At 36.9% G+C, this 23,922-nt stretch overlaps 2 protein-coding genes across 2 annotated transcripts in view; one reads left to right on the top strand and one right to left on the bottom strand.

The window, feature by feature from the left end:
* Nucleotides 1–1,541, bottom strand: part of PDE1A (phosphodiesterase 1A) — a 201,061-nt gene extending 199,520 nt beyond the window's left edge. The window contains exon 1 of the mRNA XM_066553500.1: nucleotides 1,494–1,541. The gene's annotated coding sequence lies outside the window, so the exon portion shown is untranslated. The remainder of the gene's footprint in view (nucleotides 1–1,493) is intronic.
* On the top strand, nucleotides 1,524–23,534 carry DNAJC10 (DnaJ heat shock protein family (Hsp40) member C10). Its single transcript, XM_066553498.1, has 23 exons — nucleotides 1,524–1,654; nucleotides 1,929–2,285; nucleotides 3,870–4,035; nucleotides 5,504–5,554; nucleotides 6,867–6,949; nucleotides 7,129–7,260; nucleotides 8,168–8,261; nucleotides 8,480–8,557; nucleotides 9,726–9,769; nucleotides 10,126–10,263; nucleotides 11,600–11,689; nucleotides 12,430–12,543; nucleotides 13,317–13,431; nucleotides 15,192–15,319; nucleotides 15,582–15,698; nucleotides 16,458–16,559; nucleotides 17,576–17,731; nucleotides 18,639–18,772; nucleotides 19,231–19,284; nucleotides 19,657–19,804; nucleotides 20,285–20,404; nucleotides 21,562–21,678; nucleotides 21,949–23,534. The coding sequence occupies exons 2-23, from the start codon at nucleotides 2,085–2,087 to the stop codon at nucleotides 21,958–21,960; spliced, it is 2,394 nt and encodes a 797-aa protein (XP_066409595.1). The 5' UTR covers nucleotides 1,524–1,654; nucleotides 1,929–2,084; the 3' UTR covers nucleotides 21,961–23,534.
* The last annotated feature ends 388 nt before the right edge of the window (nucleotides 23,535–23,922 follow it).

Below are 23,922 nucleotides of genomic sequence, written 5' to 3'. Positions count from 1 at the left end.
AGCTCTGAGAGAGAACTGATTTTCCTTACCTGGAAACACTTGACAGTTACACAAAACTTACTTCAGACAGACACATTTCATATGTCTTATGTTTATTTATATTATATACTGAAGTGTTGTAATATGCCTTATTTTACATATCCTCATATGCTAAATGAGCTTTTAAAGACTGCAACACATTAACCCCACCCCATCTGAAAGACCCCAGGTCACTGAATACACACATACAGGAACAAGTGTTGCAACACAGAGTCTCATCTAAATTCCAAAAACTGAAAATTAAAAGCAAAGGCACCACCCAGTAAGGTACTTTGGCATATAATCATTGAGAAGGAAATATAAATGTTTCAGCAGATATGTTTTTCATCAATAGTTTGACAGATGTTGTGGTTTCTGTAATAATATGAATATTATAAACTAATTTTTCAGGTACACTATACTGGAGCATATCTTTGTATTCGTTGATTCAATAGGGTTTTTTCCCCAAAAATATTTCACAACAGAAATTTATTCAGGTAGATGAAACTAAGGAGCTTAATTCCTCTTCAACAATGAGCCTTAGGTACTCCTATGTTACTTTAATATTGTCAGAAGCAAAAGTAGTCAGAACTTATGATCGGTTCCACCTACATAAACGAGAGCAAGGGAATGAACCAAGACATTTGACATAATTTCAAACAAAGCAAGTGCACAGAGGGGCAAACGCTAAGAAACACGCAATTCTAGGCATTGCAATATAATCCTGAATTATCTTTGAAACAGAAAATACTTGCAAAGACTTCTTCCCATGTATATGTATTTCATAACCCGCTTTTTAGGCCCTACTCATTAAACAACGAACTTTTTTTTCCTCCACAAACGGTGAAAACTGTTCAGTGCTTAAACTATTAAGTGTTTAGTAGTGCTTAGCCCTACGTGAACTTTTAAAAGAAATCCCCCGCAACCCCCAGAACACGCCAGCGCTGGCTCTAAGTCCCTAGAGACTCTTCGGGCGGGTTGTGCGCTCAGGGCGCGGACTGGGCGAGAGCCTGCGGCAACCTCCCCTGCCCAGCCCCGCCGCCCGCACCGCTCCCCCGCCCAGCCCCGCCGGGGCTCCCCGGGCCCACGGTGCCCGCAGCAGGCGGTGGCAGCCGGGGGCGGGCCCGGCGAGGAAGGGGCGGGCCGGGGCTGGGCCGGCGCGCCCGGAGGGAGCGGTCGGGAGGAGCCGAGCACCCCGGCCGAGGCGGGCGCGGAGGCCACGTCAGCCCCGGAGCCGCCCCGCCCGCCTCCGGCCCAGAGCCGGATCCCGGATCCGGCCGCCCTTCCGCCGGCGCCGGGGAAGGCGCTGCCGTCCCAGCCTGCCCCGCGCCCGGCCCGCTCGCACCGCCGGCTCCCGCAGTCCCGAACCCGGGGCCGGCCCCGCTCCCGCGGCGGGGAGGGCAGAGCGCGGCGGCCGCCCCGCCCCGGTGCCTCCCCAGCCCTCCCGCCGCATCCCGGCCCCGCGGAGCTCCGACCTGAGCGCTCCCGGCGGCAGCAGCGGCTCCTGGCGCGGGGCTCGCCCGCCCGGCTTTGTCTGCGAGGGGCGTCCTTGGCGGGCAGCCCCCGCCCCGGGGCGGCGGCCGGCTCAGAGGCACCGGCCCTTCCCGCGGAATGAGCCCTGGCGGGGCTGCTGAAGGTAGGTATGAACCCTCCTACACCCGCCTTTTCTGATGCGATACAGGTGTGGGGCTTGTAGTGCCATTCGGTGCAGCTGTGTATGATTACCCCGATTAAGGTAACTGTTAAGAGATGGTCTACCGCTTGTGTGGTTTCCAGAAAGAAGATAATTAGCCACCCAGAAACTTAAATGCTCATGTGCAATCCGCACAAGGTGGTGTTGGGGTGTGTTACTAACCTGTGTTTATTGAAGAAGTAGTGTTTAATTGTTTTTTTCTTCTGTCATCTTACAGTGTCTCTCTAGCAAGACTTGTGACATGAAGTAGAACAGGCGTTTTAAAAAGCTCTGCCATAAATACAGCTGTATCTCTGAATGTTGGCACATTTACTGGAGACTCTTCCCAAAGTCTGTTTGAATCAGAGCCTGTGAAATTTCCAAAAGCTTCATAATGGAGTTTTTAGCATCCAAAGGAGATTATATGAGATATTTTAAAAGGTCTTTATTGCTACTTTTAGTATGTGTAATAGTTCTTGTATGCACTGATCAAGACTACTATAGTTTACTTGGAGTATCCAAAGAAGCAAGTAGTAGAGAAATACGACAAGCATTCAAAAAGCTGGCATTAAAGTTGCACCCTGATAAAAATCAGGTAAGTTACCTTTTTAACAAGTCAAAGGTGTTAACTTAATGGATCTTAGTGTTTAAACAAAAAGCAGTTTTAATTTATCAAAAATGTCTCTCTGTGAATCACCTGATAATATAGTTCGACTCAGATTTTCTGCAGAGAAAACTTACAAAAAGCGATAGAGTTGAATTTGGGCTGTGTTAAATTGCAGTAGTGAAAGGAGTCAAGATTCTTTAATTCTCACTTATATTTTTGTAACTAGAGGAAAACTTATTTGTGTACTGTATTACCTTGTTGGTAAGCTGTTGAGTTTTCCTCTTTCCGTTTAGTTTCGGGGGACTTGCTGTTTCCCTGCCCTGAAGTCTCCTCTAAACATCAAATAAGAACAGCCTGTTCTGAGACATCAGTCTCCAAGTATCAAATAGGACAAAGCAGGCATCCTGGGACTGCCAAGGGATAACAGTGGAGGTTACTCTGGACTAACTGGAGAGAGAAGATTGGAATGGCTCAGTCTGTGCTACTGTATTTCTGAAATACAAAGAAATCACTTTTAAACATCATCAGTTTTTCCTTGAAATGACGTGAAATAAGCAGAAATTCACAGGAAATAAAAGGGTTTAGAACTTTGTATGTACAACTGCATGGAGTCCCAAAAGACAGCAGTGTTTCATATCAGCTCAGGGCCTGCCTTCACTGACTACACTGGAGCCTCTGACAGCTCAGTGAGAAAACCAAATGTCAGCAAAGTTAGGAATTCCAACTTGTAGCTATGAAATGAAAGTTTTGTTTTCTCTGTTGGTACTTTCAAAATAATGGTCTTTGGGGTCAGATTCTGTTGTTTCTGAGCATGCAGATACTACTAAAGATTTTTCAACAGGTTATTTTCAACCTTAGTGATGATATATAGAAGATGAGCCCATTAGACAAATTCCATAATGGTAATGAATTTCCTGTGTATCTAGCTAAAACAAAAATCTTAAGAAAATGTCTTTTGAATGAAACATGTTAGCAGAAGTTAAAAGAGCAGGACTGTGTGGCACATTTTGCACACACTGTCACACTGCACCTGTGCAGATCTCAAACTTGGATTCTAAATATATCTGCAGATTTTTCACCATTCTAACTCCCAAGCTATCTTGGGAACAAAAATGCTTTTTAAATAAAAGGAGGTGGCATTTGTCTACACTGTCAAGACCAGAAGGGATTAATCTGTCTCTAGCAGAGATTTTGAACTGGTCAAGTAGGGATTCTAGGGGAGTGGAAGAGATTATGGAGGAAATGGTATGTCTTCATTCTTGAGTATTTTTTTAAATTCCACTGAAGAGAGAGTTGAAAAAAGAGGGTTCACTGGAGAATGTTACAGCCTCCTACCAGTTCACTTTGTATTTCAGTTGTACTTAGTGAGGATGGAAGAAATAAGAGGACAGACCTGGTTTGGGAAAGAAAACCTTGCTGTAGTTTGGTTTGAGATCACAGTGCAATGTCTGCTTCCATCACAACTGACATCCTTAGCAGGAATATAAAAAAATTTCCAAAGATAATTTTCTCAGCACTATATGCACTATATGGTTTATTGATTAATTACTAATTATAGTTTTCCTTACATAGAATGATCCAAATGCACATGACAATTTTTTGAAAATAAATAGAGCATATGAAGTACTTAAAGATGAAGATCTACGGAAGAAGTACGATAAATATGGGGAGAAGGGTCTCGAAGATCAGCAGCAGGGAGGTCGGTACGAGAGCTGGAACTTCTATCGCTATGATTTTGGTAAGTTTTGATGTACTTCTTGTTTATTTTTTTAAAGTGCAAAGATTTTTTTTCACTTAAATGTCAGTGTTAATATGTCATCAGGGCTCTTTTTAACTTTTTAATGCAGGAAGACCTTCTTTGTTTAGTATCCTTCAGGGGGATTTTGAGAGGAAATTTTTGCACTGTCAAGCCTATTTGATATGCAGTTATGCAATTAGACATCAGTAAAGAGGTAACAGAAGCTGAAAAAAATAACAGAGTCTACCTAAAATGATCTTGAGACAAGTTGCTTAATGTTTGTCTGAACAAATTTTAGGTAGTTGTAGGGAAAGGCTGCAATTAGTGATTCTCAGAGCTGCTGTAATAGGAGTAAACTACAACAGGGAACTGAGGAACATAGTTGGATTGGGATGAAAGGAACCTCTACCTTGGCAACAATTTTTTTCTAGTGTTGTTTGATTTAACATGTCCCAGTCTCCAAGAAATTAATGTCTGTGCAGATTGAAATTGAATAAACCAGTGGCACAAGTATCACAGGAAAATACGGAAATTAGCCTAAAACATCTTCAGATTTAAATTTTATCTCCCTGAAGTTTCACTGCTTGATTGAGAAACAGTATCCTGAAATGTCTATTAATCAGTGATTTAGGGAGCATCTATTTTTATATTTTATATGTGTGTGTACCTATATGCAAGTATAGCTTTATATACATTTATATGTATGGGTGAACATATGTACTATATTATGTGAGCTATAAATGGAAAGTAATATGAAAAGTACCTTGTCACCTGTAGATATTAATTTCTCTCATTTATTTGCATTTGATCCTTGTGTACTTCAGGTGAAATGACATCTCACCATGTTAGGTACTGTAAAAATCTGCAACCATAGTAGCATAATATAATGCTCTTTATTAGTATTTTTGGTACTCTGCACTGCCTTTCTTGTGTAGTTGAAGTAGTGGAGTGTTTTGTAGTGATGCCCTAGGTAGGACTGGTTAGCTTTGTCTTCCTTAACTTCCTTACCCACTTCATTCCACTGCATTCACACACACACTTTTTTAGTAGAAAAGCCTGTGGCTGGAAACACGTTTGTGATCTAAATGTTTAGGTAACCAGAGGCTGAGAAAGTGTGGAAACTTCTGGACATTATATAAAGCTCTCAGTGAGAGCTGAGGCTTCTTGAATTTTAATCTGACAGCTGGATTATGTTATTTCTAACATCATTTCTCTTGCCATAACAGCAGTAGTTCAAATTCTCTGCTGGCTTCATGGTTGGTTACTAAATTATCAAAAGAATGTTCTGATAGTGGCTGTGGTAGCATGAGAGTCAGTGAGCTAGCAAGAGGTTAAACAAGGATAGCATTTTTGTAAAACCTCTGCCAGTTTAGTATTTCAACTTAAATCTACTGTCTTCTTCTGTGCATAAGATGATTGTTTGTTTTAAAGGTGGAAAAATGAAAAGCAATTGTTGGTTTTTTAATAGGTATTTATGATGATGATCCCGAAATTATAACACTGGATAGAGGAGAATTTGGTAAGTTTTTTAAATAAATGGCTGTTTGACAACATGACAACCCAAAGTACAATTTTTACATATTGAGCTGTGTCTTAGTAGGCTTTTCTTACCTATCTTTACAAACACATGTTGGAAAATCATCTTCACATGAGAAAACAAAGAATAAAAAAACCCTTAATGCTTCCTGTTAAACACTAGTTGGCAAATTGATCAATATCAATAAACAGTTTGCATTAAGTTTTAGAGCTATTTTGTGAGGTCTGTAAAAGGAAATTATTTGAATTAAAATTTTGTTACTCCTAATTTATTGTTGCTGTTTCTCTTGTATAAAAATGCACTTGATAAAACTTTTCTAATATAATTTTTTTTCTGTGAAATCTAGTCAGTTATGTGTAGTTCAAAACCAGAAGGTGATACTAGATACTAAAAGCACAGCTAAGGAGAACAAGGTGTGGAAAGATAACAGTTTCTATGTGAATATTGTCCAGGTTTTTTTCCTTTTAAAATTACAACTAAGTTGTTTGTAACTAAGAGAGGCTAGAGTAAAAAATACTGGATTTTGTATGATTTTTCATCTGCATATTGAGTATGGTTTCCTGTGTGCAAGATTGGACCTACATGCTGAATTTGTCTGTAAACTGTTCTAAGAGCAGACCCTCATGATTTCCCTGAGACCACAGTCTTTCTTTGGTTAATCTATTTGCAGGGTCAACATATTCCTTAGTTGTCTTTTTTGTGAGGATATTTTAATGCAGTCAATAAAGGTTACAAAATCCACTACATGAAAATTGGACAGGCTGAAAGCCAAGTAATTAAAGCTGATAACTGCTCTTTGTGTATGTTTTATTGCTGTTATTTGCTTTCATAAGCAAGATGATTTGTTTCCCTTGACTTTTCTAGTAATTACATTAACTTGGATTTTTAAATTACATTAGACGTGATTTCTTCATAAAAATACTGCCAGGTGAGACTCACATACATAAAGTAATATAAGGAAATGGAAAATTCTAGTGGGTAAAAATCTTTTAGAACTTGTATTTTGTAACTAGACTTACACTATCACACATTTCAGCTAGAATAATCTGCAGACAGTACTTTTTTTCTTAATTAATAGAACAGATGCTGAAAGTCAGAGTGCTGATACCTTCTGAGATAGGATTTTCATGCACCTGCCTACAACAGCATGTTCATCAGAGTTACTGTTACTGTGCCTGACATTAAATACTTAATACAGCTTTTGGGGAATACAGTATAGCAAAAATGTACATCCTAGATGTAACTACACTGCACATGTGCATGATTTACTTACAGTTTTCTTCTCTCCGCCTAGATGCTGCTGTTAACTCAGGAGAACTGTGGTTTGTGAATTTTTATTCTCCTCGCTGCTCCCACTGCCATGATTTAGCACCTACGGTACGTAAACCAAGTAAATGAACTCTGAAAATTCATTGGTTTTAATAGCCTAAAACTTAATGAAGTAGATTTTTACACTGAAGCTGAAACCAGAGATAACAATTCAAAATTCCAGAAATAAAGCATGTGTTCATTATATCTTTATAGGAAAATAGCCTCTCTTTTGACTTTTTTTTTAGTGGAGAGAATTTGCTAAGGAGCTGGATGGAGTAATACGCATCGGAGCTGTGAACTGTGGTGATAACAGAATGCTTTGTCGAATTAAAGGCATTAACAGTTACCCCAGTCTGTACGTTTTCAAAAATGGAATGGTGAGTGATAAGACTTCAAGTGTTTTTAGAATGAAATCTGGAGAAGTATTTCTTTAATACTTGTTCAGTCGTAGAGATTTTTTTACAACGATCTTGCTTTATAGTATGTTACTTCCTTTAATAATAAATATAACTTTTTCTTTACCTTAGTCAAATTATTTTACAAAGCTAATGTCAAAAAAAAAGTATTTGTTAACATATATAATTTATATTTTAGATACAAATAAATTTGAAATAAATGCTAATATATTTTTACAATGGATTTTTTGAATAATTTTTCTGTGCAACATATCACTTTTGATTGGGAAGCTACTGTCAGCAGAGGTGCTGTAGCAAAGCAACAAGTCTCCTTGAGCAGTTTCTCTTATAGTGTTGTCAAGGACTTTTCACGTACAAAGCATAGTCTGTGGTGTTGAGTCTTAAAGAATATGACTCTATACCTAAAGAAACTTGGAAATTTCTTCTGCAAGATTCCCTCCATGCTACCTGCATGATGTGTGTCACTCTTTATAGCTGCTTGCTAAGTCGTGGTGCTGGGGTGGTGTACAAAGTGCTCTCAAATAGATGGGTACATTTTGACAATGATAAGTTTCAAGAAGTTGAATGCTAAATGGAGTGATGTAAGCAATTTTTATTTAAATAGAAATAGAATCATTGGGAGCTGGTGTTTCTAAGACTAAATTATCCTTATGTTGCAGCATTTGGAAGAAATCACATTACAAAATTTAAATTAAGGTTACATTTCAAACATTCTGATCGGGGAGGGAGAGAACAGCTAGGGTGGTAGTGGGGGGTTGGTCCTGCAGCTGCTTAAGTACTCTTAGAAGAACACAGTAGGTTTTGGGATGGGGTTATTTGCCTTTTTTTTCTGCTTAATTTTATAAACTTTACTTTTTGTCTTCTATAGCAACCAGTGAAATATTATGGAGACAGGTCAAAAGAGAGCTTAAAGAACTTTGCCATGCAGTATGTTACAAGCACAGTCACTGAGTTATGGGCAGGTAATGTTCATGTGTTTGGCTTGGGGGTTGTTGTTGAAATTGTTTTTACTATATAAAATATGGCAGAAACTATGTATATGACTGAATCTGTCAACTATTGCTAAGTCTTTTTTTTGAGAGTAAAAATATTTCATGTAATTTGCTAATACAAATAGAAAACCTTGTTTCATGGCCATGTTTAACTAGTCGCAAACTGATGCAAATTGTTTCATTCTTAGGAAATTTTGTAAATGCTATTGAAACTTCATTTGCATCTGGTGTTGGTTGGCTGATCACCTTCTGTGCTGAACGTGGGGGTAGGTATATTAAATATGTTTTAAATAATGTGACAAAAAAGATCCCTTTTGCTGCTAAAAAACATCTTAGGTCACCACAGTATTTGGCCTGTGGGTCATTTAAGTTCTCTGTTAAAAGCAGTTTGGCAAAAGGACATTAATGGAAATATTATGTTATTGTCCTTCTGTAATGTCCTGTGAGTCATTAAAGCAGCACTGGAGTGTAACCCATCAGGAGGGGAAGTGGCAGAAAAGGTTTCTCCTTCAGTTTCCAGCTCAGGTGACAGCTACTGCTGAGGCACATGCCAGCTTCTTATCACAGCTGAGCAGCAGAAAGGCTGTATCTCCCCCTTAAACCACCAATATTAAAATTTAGCTGAATAAGTTAGTTAATAAGGTAGGTTTGCACACAGTAATTGCCTCTTACCACTAGTTTTACATCAGAGCAGTTTTTTGTAGCTGTTTGTCCCTGGCTTTCTTGGGATTAGTACTGGATACAATATATGAGAAAGTTACCTTGGTTAGCCGGTGGAGCTAAGTAAATGCACTACACCTTGGACAAATAAAGACTTCTCAGCCTTATAAAGAGACCTTTGTTCTGAGAACTGAATAGCCAGAGCCTCAGTCTTGGATTTATATTTGTAAATAGCTTGATTTCAACTTGCAGCCCTTTCATTATTAAGTTTTCAAATTTGTTTCACTTAAGGAGAAGTTGATGCATCTTATTTTTATAAAAAAATCTGCATCCAAAGGCATCTATTCAAAGCATATGCTGTATTTATAATAGTGAATTATTATTTGTATCACAGAAAATGGATATTTCTGTTGAAATATCATTACAAGACTCTATGTAGATACTTAGATTAATTTGTTTTTAAACACTGATTAACAAATTTTAAAGGTCATTCTTTACAGTGAAGAAAATAGTAAAATTGTTTAAATGAGGATTCTGTGTTGATGAAGTAGGAGAATGTTAATTTTGGGAGTTTTTTAACTTAGAGTAGACAATCATTAAGTGCTGATTATTAGATATGACAACTCCAGGAATACTGGATGAATAGCCAGGAAGCATGCCATTAGAAATGGTCATGTTTTTTGGGGGGAAAGGGGCAATTCTAAGCAAGAGTAGATTTAGTGCATTAATAAGGTGAAGTTTTATGTTTGTAAATAAAAAATTTTTGTTTTGCAGATTGCTTGAGTTACCAAACCCGCCTTAAGCTAGCTGGCATGTTGGTAAGCAGTGTTTCACTTTGAAAGCATTACATGTTATATTTGAAACAAAATAACAGAAGTGAAAGCATCAGATTGTAGCTAAAACTTTCACTGAGTTTAGTAGAACCAAGATAACACCTGTTAACTTTTAGAAGAATTCAATACTTTGCCCAAGCAGCTTTTGAAATAACTATTTTTTTTAAGAATTTTATAAAATAAAATTTATATTACATAATAAATCACAGTGTTGTTTCTTCTAATTTTCTAATTATTATAAATAATTGCCTGTGTTGGGATTTTCAAAAGCATTTCTGTACCAGAAATTTAAAAATACTTTTCTTTGGATTTGTTTTATGTTGTTTTTTTCCTAATTACAGGAAGGTCTTGTTAATGTGGGCTGGATGGACTGTGGCACCCAGGGTGAGCTTTGTGATAACTTAGATGTCTCATCTAGTACTACTGCATACTTCCCACCTGGAGCCACCATAAATAACAAAGAGAAAGGAGGTGTTTTGGTATGACTTGTCTTTGATTATCTATTTAGATAAACAAAGTGATAACCATGCTAAAGGAATGTATAGATCATTTCCAGACTGATGATACACAACTGAAAAGATGCCTTTTTCTTTTCTCTTCTAAGCTGGTATGTTCTGCATGAGTTTCTATCCCTGTGTCTGCTCAGGCAGTGATCCTGGAGGCGATTCCAGTTTGCTGGGAGAGTGAACAGCAGCCTGTGACTCTGCCTGGCCACCTCCCCAGGAGGGTCCCTGAGCAGCTCAGGGAGTTGAGGGCTGGGAAGTGCTCTGTGACTGCCCCAAGAGCTGATTCTAAACCTGCTGTCCAGCTGTCCTGGCAAGCCTGGGAGTCTCTTCTCCTGAGTAAAAACTGACAGGACAAGAGGAAATGGTCTCAAGCAAGGGAGGTTTAGATTGAATGTTGGCAAATCTTTCTTTAGCAGAAGGGTTGTGAGGCACTGGAAGTGCCCTGAGGGATGTGGTTCAGTCAGTATCCCCGGGGTATTTAAAAGACATGTGTGGACATTGCACTTGGGGACGTGGTTTAGAGTGGTGAACTTGGCAGCTGCTGGCAGCTTGGACTTAAATGATTTTAAAGGTCTTTTCCACCCTAAATGGTACTATGGTCTTTGATGTGCCCCTGATTTTTTATTCCAGAAATAATATGCAGCAGGTATCACAAGTTTGAGAAATGCTACCCTGACATGTGTGATAAAAGTACTCCTACAGTGTCTGTCAGTACAAATTTTACTGCTCAGTTCTATTCTAAAATTGCAACCTACATTTGTGTGGTAGTTTTAACTTCCCTAATTGATGGGAGGCATTTCTGTTTGAAGCACGACTTGTTCCTTTATTGTCACTACTGTTACCTATATTTTTAAAAGGAGGAAAATAAATTGCAACCTACCTACTTTGAACGTTTTAACTTACCAACTCAGTTACTGATTCATATTACTTCCAAAATTTTACAAGTTAAGGAAATCTAAATATCTCTACAGTGCAGTTATGAAAGGCTGTAAAACTAGATTGGAAATCTTGTAAGCTTGATTGTTGGATTTGGTGTGAAATTTGAATTTCACGCTCTTGGTCCCTGTCTTGACAAAATACAATTTCTTGAGTTGAATATTGTAGGCAAGTGAGTTAAAAGCAGTATTCTGATAGTGATGTTTGTGGAATTACATGTATGAAAAAGAAGTTGATCAAATAAAATATTATTAGCTGCATTCTCCATTTGATTGAAAGGAACAAATCAGAATAAATTCCCTGACACTTTCAGTACTAATCAGGTTGATGTTTGTAATTCCTTGTAATAAAGACAGTTAATTCTCTATCCTAGTTTCTTAACTCCTTGGATGCCAGAGAAATATATCAAGAAGTAATGCAGCATCTACCAGACTTTGAAATCATCTCTGCAGCATCATTGGAGGTATTTTTTTAAAAATATGCTAAGATTTCTTCAAATAATATTTTTTTTGTTATTTTCTACGTTTTTCAAATCTTGTTGACACAAAAACTTAGCATATAACTGAATATTACTTCTTTTTAACTCTACCCAAAATTATTTAACATTGTTTGTCTACATTCACTTCTGTTGTTTAGCAAAATAACAAAAGTGAGGGGAGGAGATTTCATAGGAATGTAAGAAATCACAGAAATTGCCATTGCAACTCTCTCTGCAACTGCAGTTTTCTAGTAATTTTTTGAATCAACTACATTGTAGAGAATTTTGGTCTAAGTGTGTTTTGTTTGGTAATTTAGAAAAGAAGAAAATACTTGTTAATACATGATAATTGATGTATGAACTGAAATTGAGTCTTAAAAGTAGCTCACGTCTTGGAGGAAAAACAAAAGTAAACCTCTTTCCACACTGGTAGTTGCACATAGCAGCATAATTTACAACAGGAAACCCACACAGAAACAACAACATTACAGTGCAGCTTGTACCCAACCCAGCTTGCTGGCAGATTTTTTCCACTTCCTTGATTATGATGCAGTAAAAGGAAGTTTAGTGGAAGGGTTGTGTGAAAGAACTTGTTTAGTGGAGGTCTTTTGGAGATGGATAACTGGACATTTGCCTTTATAAAGCACAAAAGAATTTTGCACGTTGATGTAGTTGGGATTAATTTTTTGTGGTGTTGTTGCTTTGTTTTTCCCTGTGGTTTAAAGGACCGTCTGGCTCATCACCGGTGGCTGCTTTTCTTCCAGTTTGGGGAGGGGGACAAATCAAATGTGCAGGAGTTTAAGAAACTTAAATTTTTACTGAAAGATGAGCATATTCAGGTAAGAGTGCTCACTCATCTAATGTTAAATGCTGTTTACATTCCAAGAACAAATCATGGTTTTCATGGTTATTAGCTTTTACCAGCACATGCCACCTCTGGTACTGGAAGAGATATACTTTCTTATAGTAGATCTGCAGTAAAGTTTTTTATTTAAAGCAATCATTTCCTGTATGTTTTTAATAATTTAAAAGTAGAGAGAGATTATCTTTTAAATCTGCTCTGTTGTTGGAAGTGTTGCTGCAGATCCCATTCTATTAATAATTATAAATTAACATTGCAACATCAAATTTATGTATGTGGAACTATTAATATAATTAACATATGAATTATTCAGAAAACCCTGTGATCATGTTGATTATTTTCTTAATAAAAAGAATCCAAGTTCAACTTTGCACTAAAGGCCTTTACAGATTGTATTAATCTATAAAGTATGGTTTTTTTTTTAATTGTTGCTTTGACTAGAAGAATTTTAATTTTACATTTATTTTAGATGTCTTCTTACTTCCTTGCTGTTGTATTTGGAGGGAGGGAAAAGAGAATTCTTTAAGATTTTATTCCCCATTTTGGCCTTTAAATTAAAAATTAGCAAGCAACTTGATATAGTTATGCTGGTAGTTTTCCTTGAACATCAATTTTTTTTAAGATCTCTGTTTATAAAAAAGGCTATCAGTTTTCTATGTTTTTAACTTTGACTCTTACTTCCTTTCAAAATATGTTAATTGATATAAATTAGGCTGCATTAATTAAAGTGGCATTGTCTGTTAAATATAGGTTGGGAAGTTTGACTGTCTTTCCTCACCAACCATCTGCAACAAACTGTATGTTTATCAGCCTTGTTTAGCAGTCTTCAAAGGAAAAGGCACTGGAGATTATGAAATTCATCATGGTAAGGGAAACTTTGGCAAGTTTAAATCATGACCTAATCCCTTTGAGATTACAAAATCTTTGGCAAACCATGTTTTTTTCCCAAAGAACAGTTTTGTAGCTTTAATATTTGCAATCTTTCCTCTGACCATAATGTAGCCTTACACAACCTATTTATAATTTCCTTTGGTTTTCTTTTTTCTATTTTTCCTGGGTAAGCAGTCATCAGATGCTGAGGGATGTAGTTTGTCTTTGCAGTCTGTTTCAACATCATTTGCATAATGACATCCAAATGAAATCTCTGAAGCTGATCGGGACAGCTTCTGCTTTGGGTAGGATAACCAAAGAATGTTCTAAGGCACACCCTTCAGAGAGACCTGACTTGCTGGTTACACAGTGCAGCCAGTTTGACAAACTTGGATTTGGTTTCATGTACCACTGCACTAATTCCATGCTTTGTTAATTCTGTCCAAGATACTGAGACTTTTACCACTTACTTTCATTTCCAACATCACAGTTTCCTTTCAGGAAAGGCTGGAACTATGTTACTATTTACTGCTGAAAGGATTCAGTGATGCTGGTTGAAGAAGAAGAGAGCCTAAAGCCAAACTGTAGCTTGCAGGAGCAGGTGTAGCTTCATTGAGAATGTAGCACAAGGCAGTTATGCAAGATGAAGTTCTCATTTTTCAGCCTCTGAGGTATTAGAAACAGCCTGCTAGGATTAAGCCAGAACCTCAATACTATTATAACCAGGAAAAGTGAAAAGTTTTTCACTGTTTAGAAAAGATTAGGCTTATCAAGGGGAAAGGATGATCCCATACATCTAATGATTGGTATAATATATATATATAATATATATAAGGAAAAGCCTTATATACTTCCTGTATATACATTGCTGCAGAGAGGGCAGGAAGAGGTCACATCCATGCAGCATTTTTATAATGGTGTGGAATACAGTGGAAGAGAAGTACATTGGACTTCAGTGCATTTTTTTCTGAATGGTTTGGTTTACTATTTAGAAAATAGATGGCACGTAGAACATTCACCAATAGCCATCTACTCCAGTCTTTATGAGAAAATAATCCTCAAAAGAATCAGGCTTTTTTATATGCTATGTTGAAGGGCTTCAACAGTTTAAAATCTAAGAACAGTAATAAATCTTGGTAAGTCATTGTGCAGTGACTTCAGATTTGATTAACCTGAAGTTCTTATTCTCAGACAAACTCATTTCTGCTGACAAATACGTATACAAAGGTTATGAAGAGACTGGATCTTTGCCCACTGGAGCTGTGTGAGCAGTAATTTCAGTTACACCTAAATAGCTGTGATTTATCAATATAATCTATTTTGCTTGAAGTTTTAACCTTGTCAATCCCTTTGCCAAGTCCAGTGTATCTAGAATTGTACTTTTTAATTCCAACACAAGTAAGATGGTAAAATGACCAATAATCCTGTCACAAAAAAATTTCATCATTTTGTTTGACAAAAACATGTTTTGTCTTGGATAAAGTATTTATTTGGCTAATATTGGGTAACTGTCCAGTTTAATATTTAGCCACATATCAACTATCAACTACAGTATGTCCTGCCTGCATAGGTTTGGACAGTTTAACATTGTCCTCCTAAGGAAAAGTAACATAATTTTATGCTACATTTACTTAAGCAGGCTGGGTTTAAAGATTAGACAAGGGATCTGAAAGACTCCTATTGCTTTCAAAGAGTTTTCTAATTACACCTCTCATAGGTTAAAACTGAATTTCCTTTCTACATTGTTTTTTGAAGGAAAGAAGATCTTATATGACATTGTTGCATTTGCCAAAGAAAGTGTGAACTCCCATGTCATCACACTGGGACCTCAGAATTTTCCTGACAAAGATAAAGAACCATGGCTTGTGGATTTCTTTGCACCGGTAAATATTTGATTTCTGTATATTCCTCCTTCTAAAATCTGTTCTGTAACTATGTAACAAGGTACTAAGGAGTAGCTAGAAAGTGCCCTTCAGCATCATGAGAGGGTGTTCTAATTCCTCTTTCCCCAGCAGCTCTAGCTCCTAACTGGGTTTTGTGTTTAGTGGACTCTGTTGTCAAAGCAGCAGATGATTAATCTTGAATATTCTCCTGAGAGCTACCTCTGGGAAAAGCAATTGCACTTACTTGCATTTTGTCTTCTAGTGGTGTCCTCCTTGTCGAGCTTTGTTACCAGAGCTGAGAAAAGCATCTAAACATCTTTATGGTCAGCTTAAATTTGGAACACTAGACTGTACTGTCCATGAAGGCCTTTGCAACATGGTAAGCTGCAGGAACTAAAAATAAAGAAATACAAATATAATCTTTTCAAACAATATCATTTTCTTTGGATTGGGGGTAGGAGGATATGGGCAGACGATGTTTGTCCTTTAAGGACTTTCCTAAAGGGCCCTAAATTGAAGAGGCACTTGTATCATTTTTTTTTAAAGAAGCAAACTATATAAACACTATAGATAATGTATCAATGTGGAATACAGGCAGATTTTATTCTAATTTCATAGTGTTACTGGGAGACTTCAGAAGTCTCAGAATTTAATAATTCTGGGGCCTGGGGTTAATGTCTGAAAATGCATGGAAAATGAGCAAAAAAGGATGAACTTTTTCAAGTTTTATTTAGATGTGTTTACCCACCGAGGAATTCAGATGATGGGAACTGGCTGTGTTCAATGGTAAACAATAGTTATTCATACAGTCCAAACATTCCATCTGAGGACTGGGAATAGTTTTAAAGCTAAGGCTTAGGAGGCCCATGGATTAATTGCTGTGTTTGTGGAGCATGGCAGAAGAATTACTGGCTGGTTTTTAAATTGAGAACACAGTTTGCCATCTCTAAATACAATTGGCATCTTCTCTGTACTGATTTGTTACGGTGTCAGATTCTCAGCTGCAAGTAAGCCTGAGCACTTGTACTGTACAAACTGAACAGATGAGCAGCTTGAGCCACCAATACCAGGGACAGTTAGAGGCAAGTCCAAGAGCCTTAATCATTCTGTGGAATTTGTTACTGTCTTGTTTTATCAGCATAACATTCGAGCTTACCCAACAACAGTTGTGTTCAATCAGTCTGATGTTCATGAGTATGAAGGACACCACTCAGCTGAGCAAATCTTGGAGTTTATAGAGGTATGTAAATAATAATGTTGGTTGCAGTCTTCTTCTATGCAGTTCATACACAAATACATTCTTCAGCTGGAAGATTGTAAGATTTTTTTTTTCTTTTAATTGGACAAGGAAAATAAAAGTGAAAAAACTTCAGGGAAGAAAAGTGATCCAGCAACTGTCAGTGAGAGACTTGACAACTAATGGATTCATTTCCCTACTCTGTCACATAATTTATTTGAGGTCATTAGCAAATAAAAAAAAATCCCTTCCAATCTGCAAAATAATGATAATTATTTCTATCTTATGGAGAGAATAAGGGAATGAATGTTACAGTACTTCCAACTTTTAAGGTGGAAATGCTTCACATACACACCTTGATATAGGAGGGGGTTCACATTTTTGTCAATTAGATTGCTGCTGTCCACATTTTTCAGCTGTCCTTGAACTTTAACTGCAAATTACTGGTATTGATCACTGTTGATGCTAGAATTCTGGCACCCAACTTGGCTCCAGCATTCAGGTTCACTGCTATATCCACAGGCTCTTTTTCACTTTTTGAAGAGACATTTCTCTCTAGGTAGCTCAGAAAAAACAGCTTCAAGAACATGCAGAAACAGGTGGAGATTAGTCTTTCAGTTGGCATTCAGAGGCCCATAGTGCACTATATGTGTTCTTTTGGATTCCAGCTTAAATAGCATGGCTGAGTTTTGTAGCACCTGTTTCTGCTAGTTAAGCATGATTTCATAGTTTTTACCTTCTTCTATTGAGAGAAGGCAGAAAACCTCCCTTTTGGAGCCTGGGTGTACTTTTTTGATAGTTTTTCTCAACAACTTAGGCTTTTAAAAATAAGATTTTTGGGTTGAAGGAATGTCTTTTCGTGCTTCTATGCTTTTCGGTGATGTGGGGTCTTCCCTGACAGAGCAGCAAGCAAATTTCACAGAACATTCTCGAAATTTGGCACTGTTTATACATGATGGCCCTAGATAGGGGATACACTGTGCAACAATGAGTTATGTCTATGAGCTATCTTTATTTAGGATCTTAGGAATCCATCAGTGGTGTCCCTAACACCAGAGACATTTGCTGAATTGGTTCAGAGAAGAAAGCGAGAGGAGATCTGGATGGTGGACTTCTATGCTCCATGGTGTGGACCTTGCCAGGCCTTAATGCCAGAATGGAAGAAAATGGCCAGGGTAAATCACATTCAAACACTTTTCTGCTTTTGTTCCTCTTCTGGGAAATTGCTGAGATGGCACAACTGCTTTCTTAAGAGAATTGTCAGCTGAGAAAATATAGAGTCGAATACTGCCACCAAAACAGGCAATTCCTACCTGACAGTTTTGTATTGTTCCAAATACAAAGTTTTTATTCAGCTTTTTAAAAGCTTCAATACACTGATACTGTATTCCAGTTTTTCATGTTGGTTACAAGTGTGTAAGGTCATTGTAGCATTCTCTCATTTGCAAAAGTACTATTATTCTACTGACAACCGTTCCTGGAGGTGTTCACAGGAATTTGAACTAGAAAATTTGGGGGGGGGAAAGAAGGGCTTTGGAAACAAGCCTGTGACTTTGAGACATTTAGAACTCAACTAGGAATTATAGCCAGGATTTTCTATCCCGTTGGAATGTCTGTGAAGTGTTAGTAGCTCTGTAGGACACATTGAGTAATCATCAGCTTCCCTGCCCATGCTGGGTAATTTGGGCCTTTGCAGCAAATAGAGTGTGTTCAGGACAGGGTCACAGTGACACACTGGCACATCTGCACTGCACCAGCATTGGCACAGTTACTGAGCTGTCATGGGGCACACAGGAACAGGGCATTCTTTGCACTAAATAATCCCAGTCCTGAGTGCCTTTGAGCTAAGGTAGGTGCCTTGTGAGCCCTGTGCATGCAGCCTTTACTAAATGTGTGCATGATGGGAATGCACCTGGGTGGCTGGCTCTGGTACCACTGATCTGTTTACAGGGAAGAGGAAGGCCTTGTGATAATCTTGGTCTGTTTTGTTGAGATTTTTTTCCCCCAACTAAGAAGTATTATGGAAATTGTAGCAGTATTGGTTAACATATTTGATGGTAGGTTTTCTTCTTTCTTTTTCAGATGTTAAATGGGTTAATCAGTGTAGGCAGTGTGGATTGTCAAAAATATTACTCTTTCTGTCACCAAGAAAGTGTTCGGGGCTATCCTGAAATCAGACTCTTTCCTCAAAAATCAAACACGGCTCACCACTATTAGTAAGTACATTGCTTCCTTTTGGGAAACATTCCATGCTGTGAAACAAGACAAATACACCTCTTCTGTTGTGTAGAAGATGGTTATCACAGCTATTAAAATAGGCTGTTAGGACATTACTGTACTGCATAGCATTGGCCTTGTTACTTCAAACTAGGGATTTTATTTTGCCATTTCATTGCAGTAATTTGAAATTACACGTGAATCTTAATTTTTATTTCTTCTTTTTCTCGTCTTGGTCTTCTAGTCCTTAATTTTATAGGTTTAAATTCTGTCTTTGAAACTTTTCATTTATTCAGATTTGAAAGCAGGGTAGAAATATATCCTAGAATATATGCATTTACATTCTTTATTTGATTATCACCACTCTTCAGAGTAAGTTGTTTGTAAGGTTTTTTCCTCAGAATAATTCAAACTACTGTGCAACTGGCTTTTTGTTTTTTCTTTTACATTTTTATAGTAGCTACAATGGATGGCACAGAGATGCCTATTCACTCAGAGGCTGGGCATTGGGGTAAGTTACTGCACTCAACTTTGTTCATAAACTGCTTGCTAGGATAAATTAATATTTAAATACTGTGTAAATCAAGAACTAGAAACACTTGGGTATATGTATTGCTTAATTTAAGACGTTCAAGTTTCTACATCCTTTAATTTACTGCTTTTAGAATTTGGAGAAATAGCATACTCCTTGTTGTCTACTCATCTCCTGCAGACCATATTATTTTGTTTACCACATTTAAGAAGTTATTCTCCTATAGTTCAAAGTGTGAAATAGGGATTTCCAGACTACTCATGTTCTTAATTTCAGAAGCTTTTCTTAAATGCAATTTGCTATTGTTTACAGTTTTGAATGCATTCTGATTGTTACTCTTCCTTTACACAGGTATTTACCACAGGTGTCTGTAGATCTCACCCCTCAGAGTTTCACAGAAAAAGTTCTGAATGGAAAAGATCATTGGGTCATTGATTTCTATGCTCCTTGGTGTGGACCTTGCCAAAACTTTGCTCCTGAATTTGAGATGCTTGCAAGGGTATGTTTTTAAATATACTGGCAGCTTGTTATTATTGTAATGGTTAAAATCTTACTTAAAGTGCTGATGGCACTTTATTTCTTAGCAGTCATCCAAAACCCACAATACTTCCATGAGCCTCCTACTTGGGGAGTGCTGCACGCTTCTAGGTCCCACTAGACAGTGGGTGTTGTCTTCCACAGACAGACACACAGGGACCCTCTTTCGAAACAGATTTCAGCTTTTGATGGAGTGGCCCTTGGAGCTGTGGTGTGCTTTTGTGCTTTGCCCTGAATTCAAGTACAAGTGCTCTCTGAATACAAAGAGAGACACCTGGCACAAGGCTGACAGTCTGGGAAACAAGCAAGGAACTACTCTGAAATATTTCAAAGATTTGAGCAACACTTTTCTTTTTAGCCACACTGCTGGCTTATTCCACTTACTTGCTTTTACTCACCCCTGTAAACTTGTAGTTTGTTTCTAATAAATGTTTCTTTTCAGGCTGTTAAAGGAAAAGTAAAAGCTGGAAAAGTAGACTGTCAGGCATATGGTCACACCTGTCAGACTGCTGATATCAGAGCCTATCCTACTGTTAAGTTTTACCCCTACCAAGGAACAAAGGTAAAATGTTAGTGTTGAGCAGATACTGTTAGTAAATGTATTTCATTTCACCTTAAAACTAAAGAGAATACTTCTGTCACATATTTAAAGTGAATTGTTTATATATATCTGTATCTCCAAATAATCAGTTTCAGTAATACTTAAAATAGTAGAACAGTGATACAATAATAACAAATTGCAAATTAATAGAACTAAATAGAATTCTAATAATAATTAAAATGTGGGCTTAATCAGAACTAGGGTGTGATTTGCAAGGTCTTGGATGACAAAATGTTTTTCAACTTTTACCAATTCCATCACCAACTACCCTAAAGTAGATGGTCTCTCTCTAAATGAAATACAGACAACTTCTTTTTGGCTAATGAGAAGTATAATTAAATCCTGTTATTATATTGAAAGACCAATTTAGACATCAAATGTATTGTAAGACAGATAATTAATGAAAAATAGATGGTTGTGTTGTCTCAAAAACAAACCTTATCAAACTATTTCAATTATCAGTGGGACTCTTTCAGATCAACATTTCCTACTAAGAGAGTGATAGTATAAATTAAAAATACAAGGAGTATTCAGATATTTATAGGGATTGCCTTTATTCTTGTAACACTAATAAATTTCAGAAACATTATAGTGACTTTTTTAATGTTTTAATGCTGAAGAAAAAGTATTCACTGATTTCTGATAGAGAACTGGCTTAACTTATTTTCCTTTTTTTAACTGAATTTTTAATGGGAAGTTCTAGAAATCTTTCGTGGCACAATCCCACCAAATTCCATGAGATTTTCTGTGGTGAAGTGTAAAGACATTCTAGGTCTTCAAAGTAGCCCCCCACAGCAACAGATTTCATATAGATTACAAAGTGGCAGACTTGTAATAGCTGTCTAGCTTAAACACTCACCTCAATAAATGTGAGCAAATTGTAACTATTTCAGGTTTCTTTAATGATTGGAACAAAATTAGTGTTGTTCTGAAAACTAGCAGCTAAGAGTGGTTCTTAATACAATGCAAATTAGCATTGTTTAAACAGAGACAAAAATATATTCATGAATCATAAATCAAGCTACCAAGGCCATTGTATTCTGCCCTGCTTTTCTCTTGAATTTTGTCTGAAAATTGTGTAACATATTACCCATGCTCTATTTTTGTTTTCTTTTAAGAAAAGTGTTCTTGGGGAATACATAGACAGCAGAGATGCAAAAGGTATAGCTGACCTTTTGAATGAAAAATTAGAAGCAATGGAAAAGAAAGAAAAAAGAAAAAAATCTAGAAATAAGGTAAGAACACTTACTGTGGAGCCTTTTCAAAAGACTTGCTATAAATAATAACTATTTAAAATGATGTTAGTATTTGTTCTTTATCCATAGTATTAAATGCAAATTACAGAGGCAAGATTGGGTAAACTTAACAAGATATTAACACACAGCTGCTTAAGAAATGTTTTTCCAATTGAAAAATTATTGCTACTGAAAATTTTAAAATCATATGAAAAAATATTTTTGTTTGTAGTTTCAGAGAAACTCCATTGTTTATTTTCTTGTCACTAGGATGAACTCTAACTGGTACTGAAGGTAGATACAAATCAAAATATTCTGAAGCTGTGAAGATAGAAGACACCACAAGGAAAATATAAGGATAGTTACATTGGTGACAGGACAAGACACATGAAAACAAGTTTGAGTTCACAATCATACACAACTGTATGAGTTCTGTTAAACTGTGGGGAGATGAAAACATTTTGGTTTTGGTGGAGGCAATGTTTCTGCATGTCCCTCTTCTTATATACCAGCTACCTTCTTCCTGGCCAGACACTGGAGTTGACCAGAAATGTGGACTCTATCACTTTTGCCTACCCATTTACTAGCTCCTTATATTTTTTTCTGTCTCTTCTCAAATGCTTTTTGAATGTGGCACTCAGCCTGTGGCTGAATATGCACTCGAAGCACTCTGCAATGCAGAACATAATGACGGATTGTCTATTTGACAGACAAACAGTTGGACCTGATGATTATTCTGCTTTGGGGTTGCATTATCGTCTAGTCAATGGTTAAGAAATAAAATCAAGAACTGGTAGGAGGATATGTTTATTGAATTAAATTGCTCTTGCTCTCGAGTGGATTACTCTGTTGTGGCAGTGGTGATGCCACCTGGATGAACAGAACGTTGAAGAGCTTTAGTTGCTTGGTTTAGTTTTGGGATTGTGTTTATTCTTTTTTTTTTAAGTAAGAAAGAAAAAATAAAATAATTCAAATGTGGTATTAACTTTCAAAGTTTATATTATGCAATAGAAGCATCTGGTTAAGTCATTAGATCATTACTTTTATCATTGTCTTTTTAAATATGAATGTATTCTGTGGACATATTTAACCTCTTTTGGCATTACCACTTTCCCTTTCCCTGCAGACATATTTTTAGGTGGGTTTTTTTTTGTTTGTTTTTATATAATCTTCAGGCAAGCAGGAGAGCAAGTGCCTTCTTTAATTTAATAATGAACACTGTACATTGCAATGTCTCCTCATACTTCTTACTAGAATTCCTGCTCTAAAGAGTAATATTTTTCAGAGCCTCTCCATAGACAAGAAAAAATACAGCAGATGACAAAATGTCTGCAAACTGTTTCATGATTTCAATAAAATGCTCCCTAACTCTTGACAGATGGAATTTCCTCCCTTCTCTCTACGTATTTAGACCTAGCATGACTGGTCAGTGTATTATGAGTATTACAAATTTGTAAATACATTGTTATTGACAAGTAACTTATTTCATGAAGAAGGCAGCAAGAAATGAAGAGATACAAGTAACTGAGACATTCAACTGTTTTTCCCCTATTCTCAGGGTTGCCTCTATTGATTTTTCATTTTTGCAGCATATTATTCTAAGAATGAAGAGACTATTATTTTTTAATAAAGTAGATCTTCTTACATCCAAATTTAACTTCAAATTCAATCACAGTTAAAAATTAAAATTTTAAAACAAACTGTTTTGGTCAGTTTTTGCATATCACTGTAACTGCACTTCCCACCTTCTATGCCCTTCTTGGAGAATGAGGTCTAGGAAAAGTTTTGAAACATATTTAGCCTCTGGGGAAGAGGATTTAGTTTAAATATCAATAAAGTTCATTTTGAAGATACAATTCTGTATCAAGGTATTCTCTTTGTATTCAGATTTTTAAATTTCTGAGAGACCAAATGGATGCAGCTGGGTGGGGGAAAATAATCTTCCAAATTAGATGATGGAGGATTTTCCACATTTTCATGGATTTTTTTATAAAAAGACTTAAAGTGTTCTATTATTTAAAGTTTTCAACAGGAACGCACAAGAACTTACTCCATTTACTGAAACTTGGCAGCTGAAAACAGCGATGTTCCAATCCCCAATACTTTCAACCTTGGTTTTCTCTCTCTGCTAGAACTCAGTACTAATTTTATATCCCCAGATATGTAAAGCCGCCACAATTTTGATAATAAACACCTAAAGGTAAATTATCAACATGATACTAAGTACGTATCCCTAACACTGAA

The sequence above is a fragment of the Molothrus aeneus genome, chromosome 7 (genome assembly GCF_037042795.1).
Source record: "Molothrus aeneus isolate 106 chromosome 7, BPBGC_Maene_1.0, whole genome shotgun sequence".
In the NCBI taxonomy this organism is placed as follows: domain Eukaryota; kingdom Metazoa; phylum Chordata; class Aves; order Passeriformes; family Icteridae; genus Molothrus; species Molothrus aeneus.
This window is presented reverse-complemented; position numbering and strand designations above follow the sequence as displayed.

Bases quoted from the DNA above. Each gene is read 5' to 3' on its own strand.
- DNAJC10 (XM_066553498.1), top strand. From the start codon at position 2,085: ATGGAGTTTTTAGCATCCAAAGGAGATTATATGAGATATTTTAAAAGG. The intron at 8,262-8,479 runs GTAATGTTCATG...TTTCATTCTTAG, and splicing joins AGTCACTGAGTTATGGGCAG to GAAATTTTGTAAATGCTATT. The intron at 8,558-9,725 runs GTAGGTATATTA...TTTGTTTTGCAG, and splicing joins CTTCTGTGCTGAACGTGGGG to ATTGCTTGAGTTACCAAACC.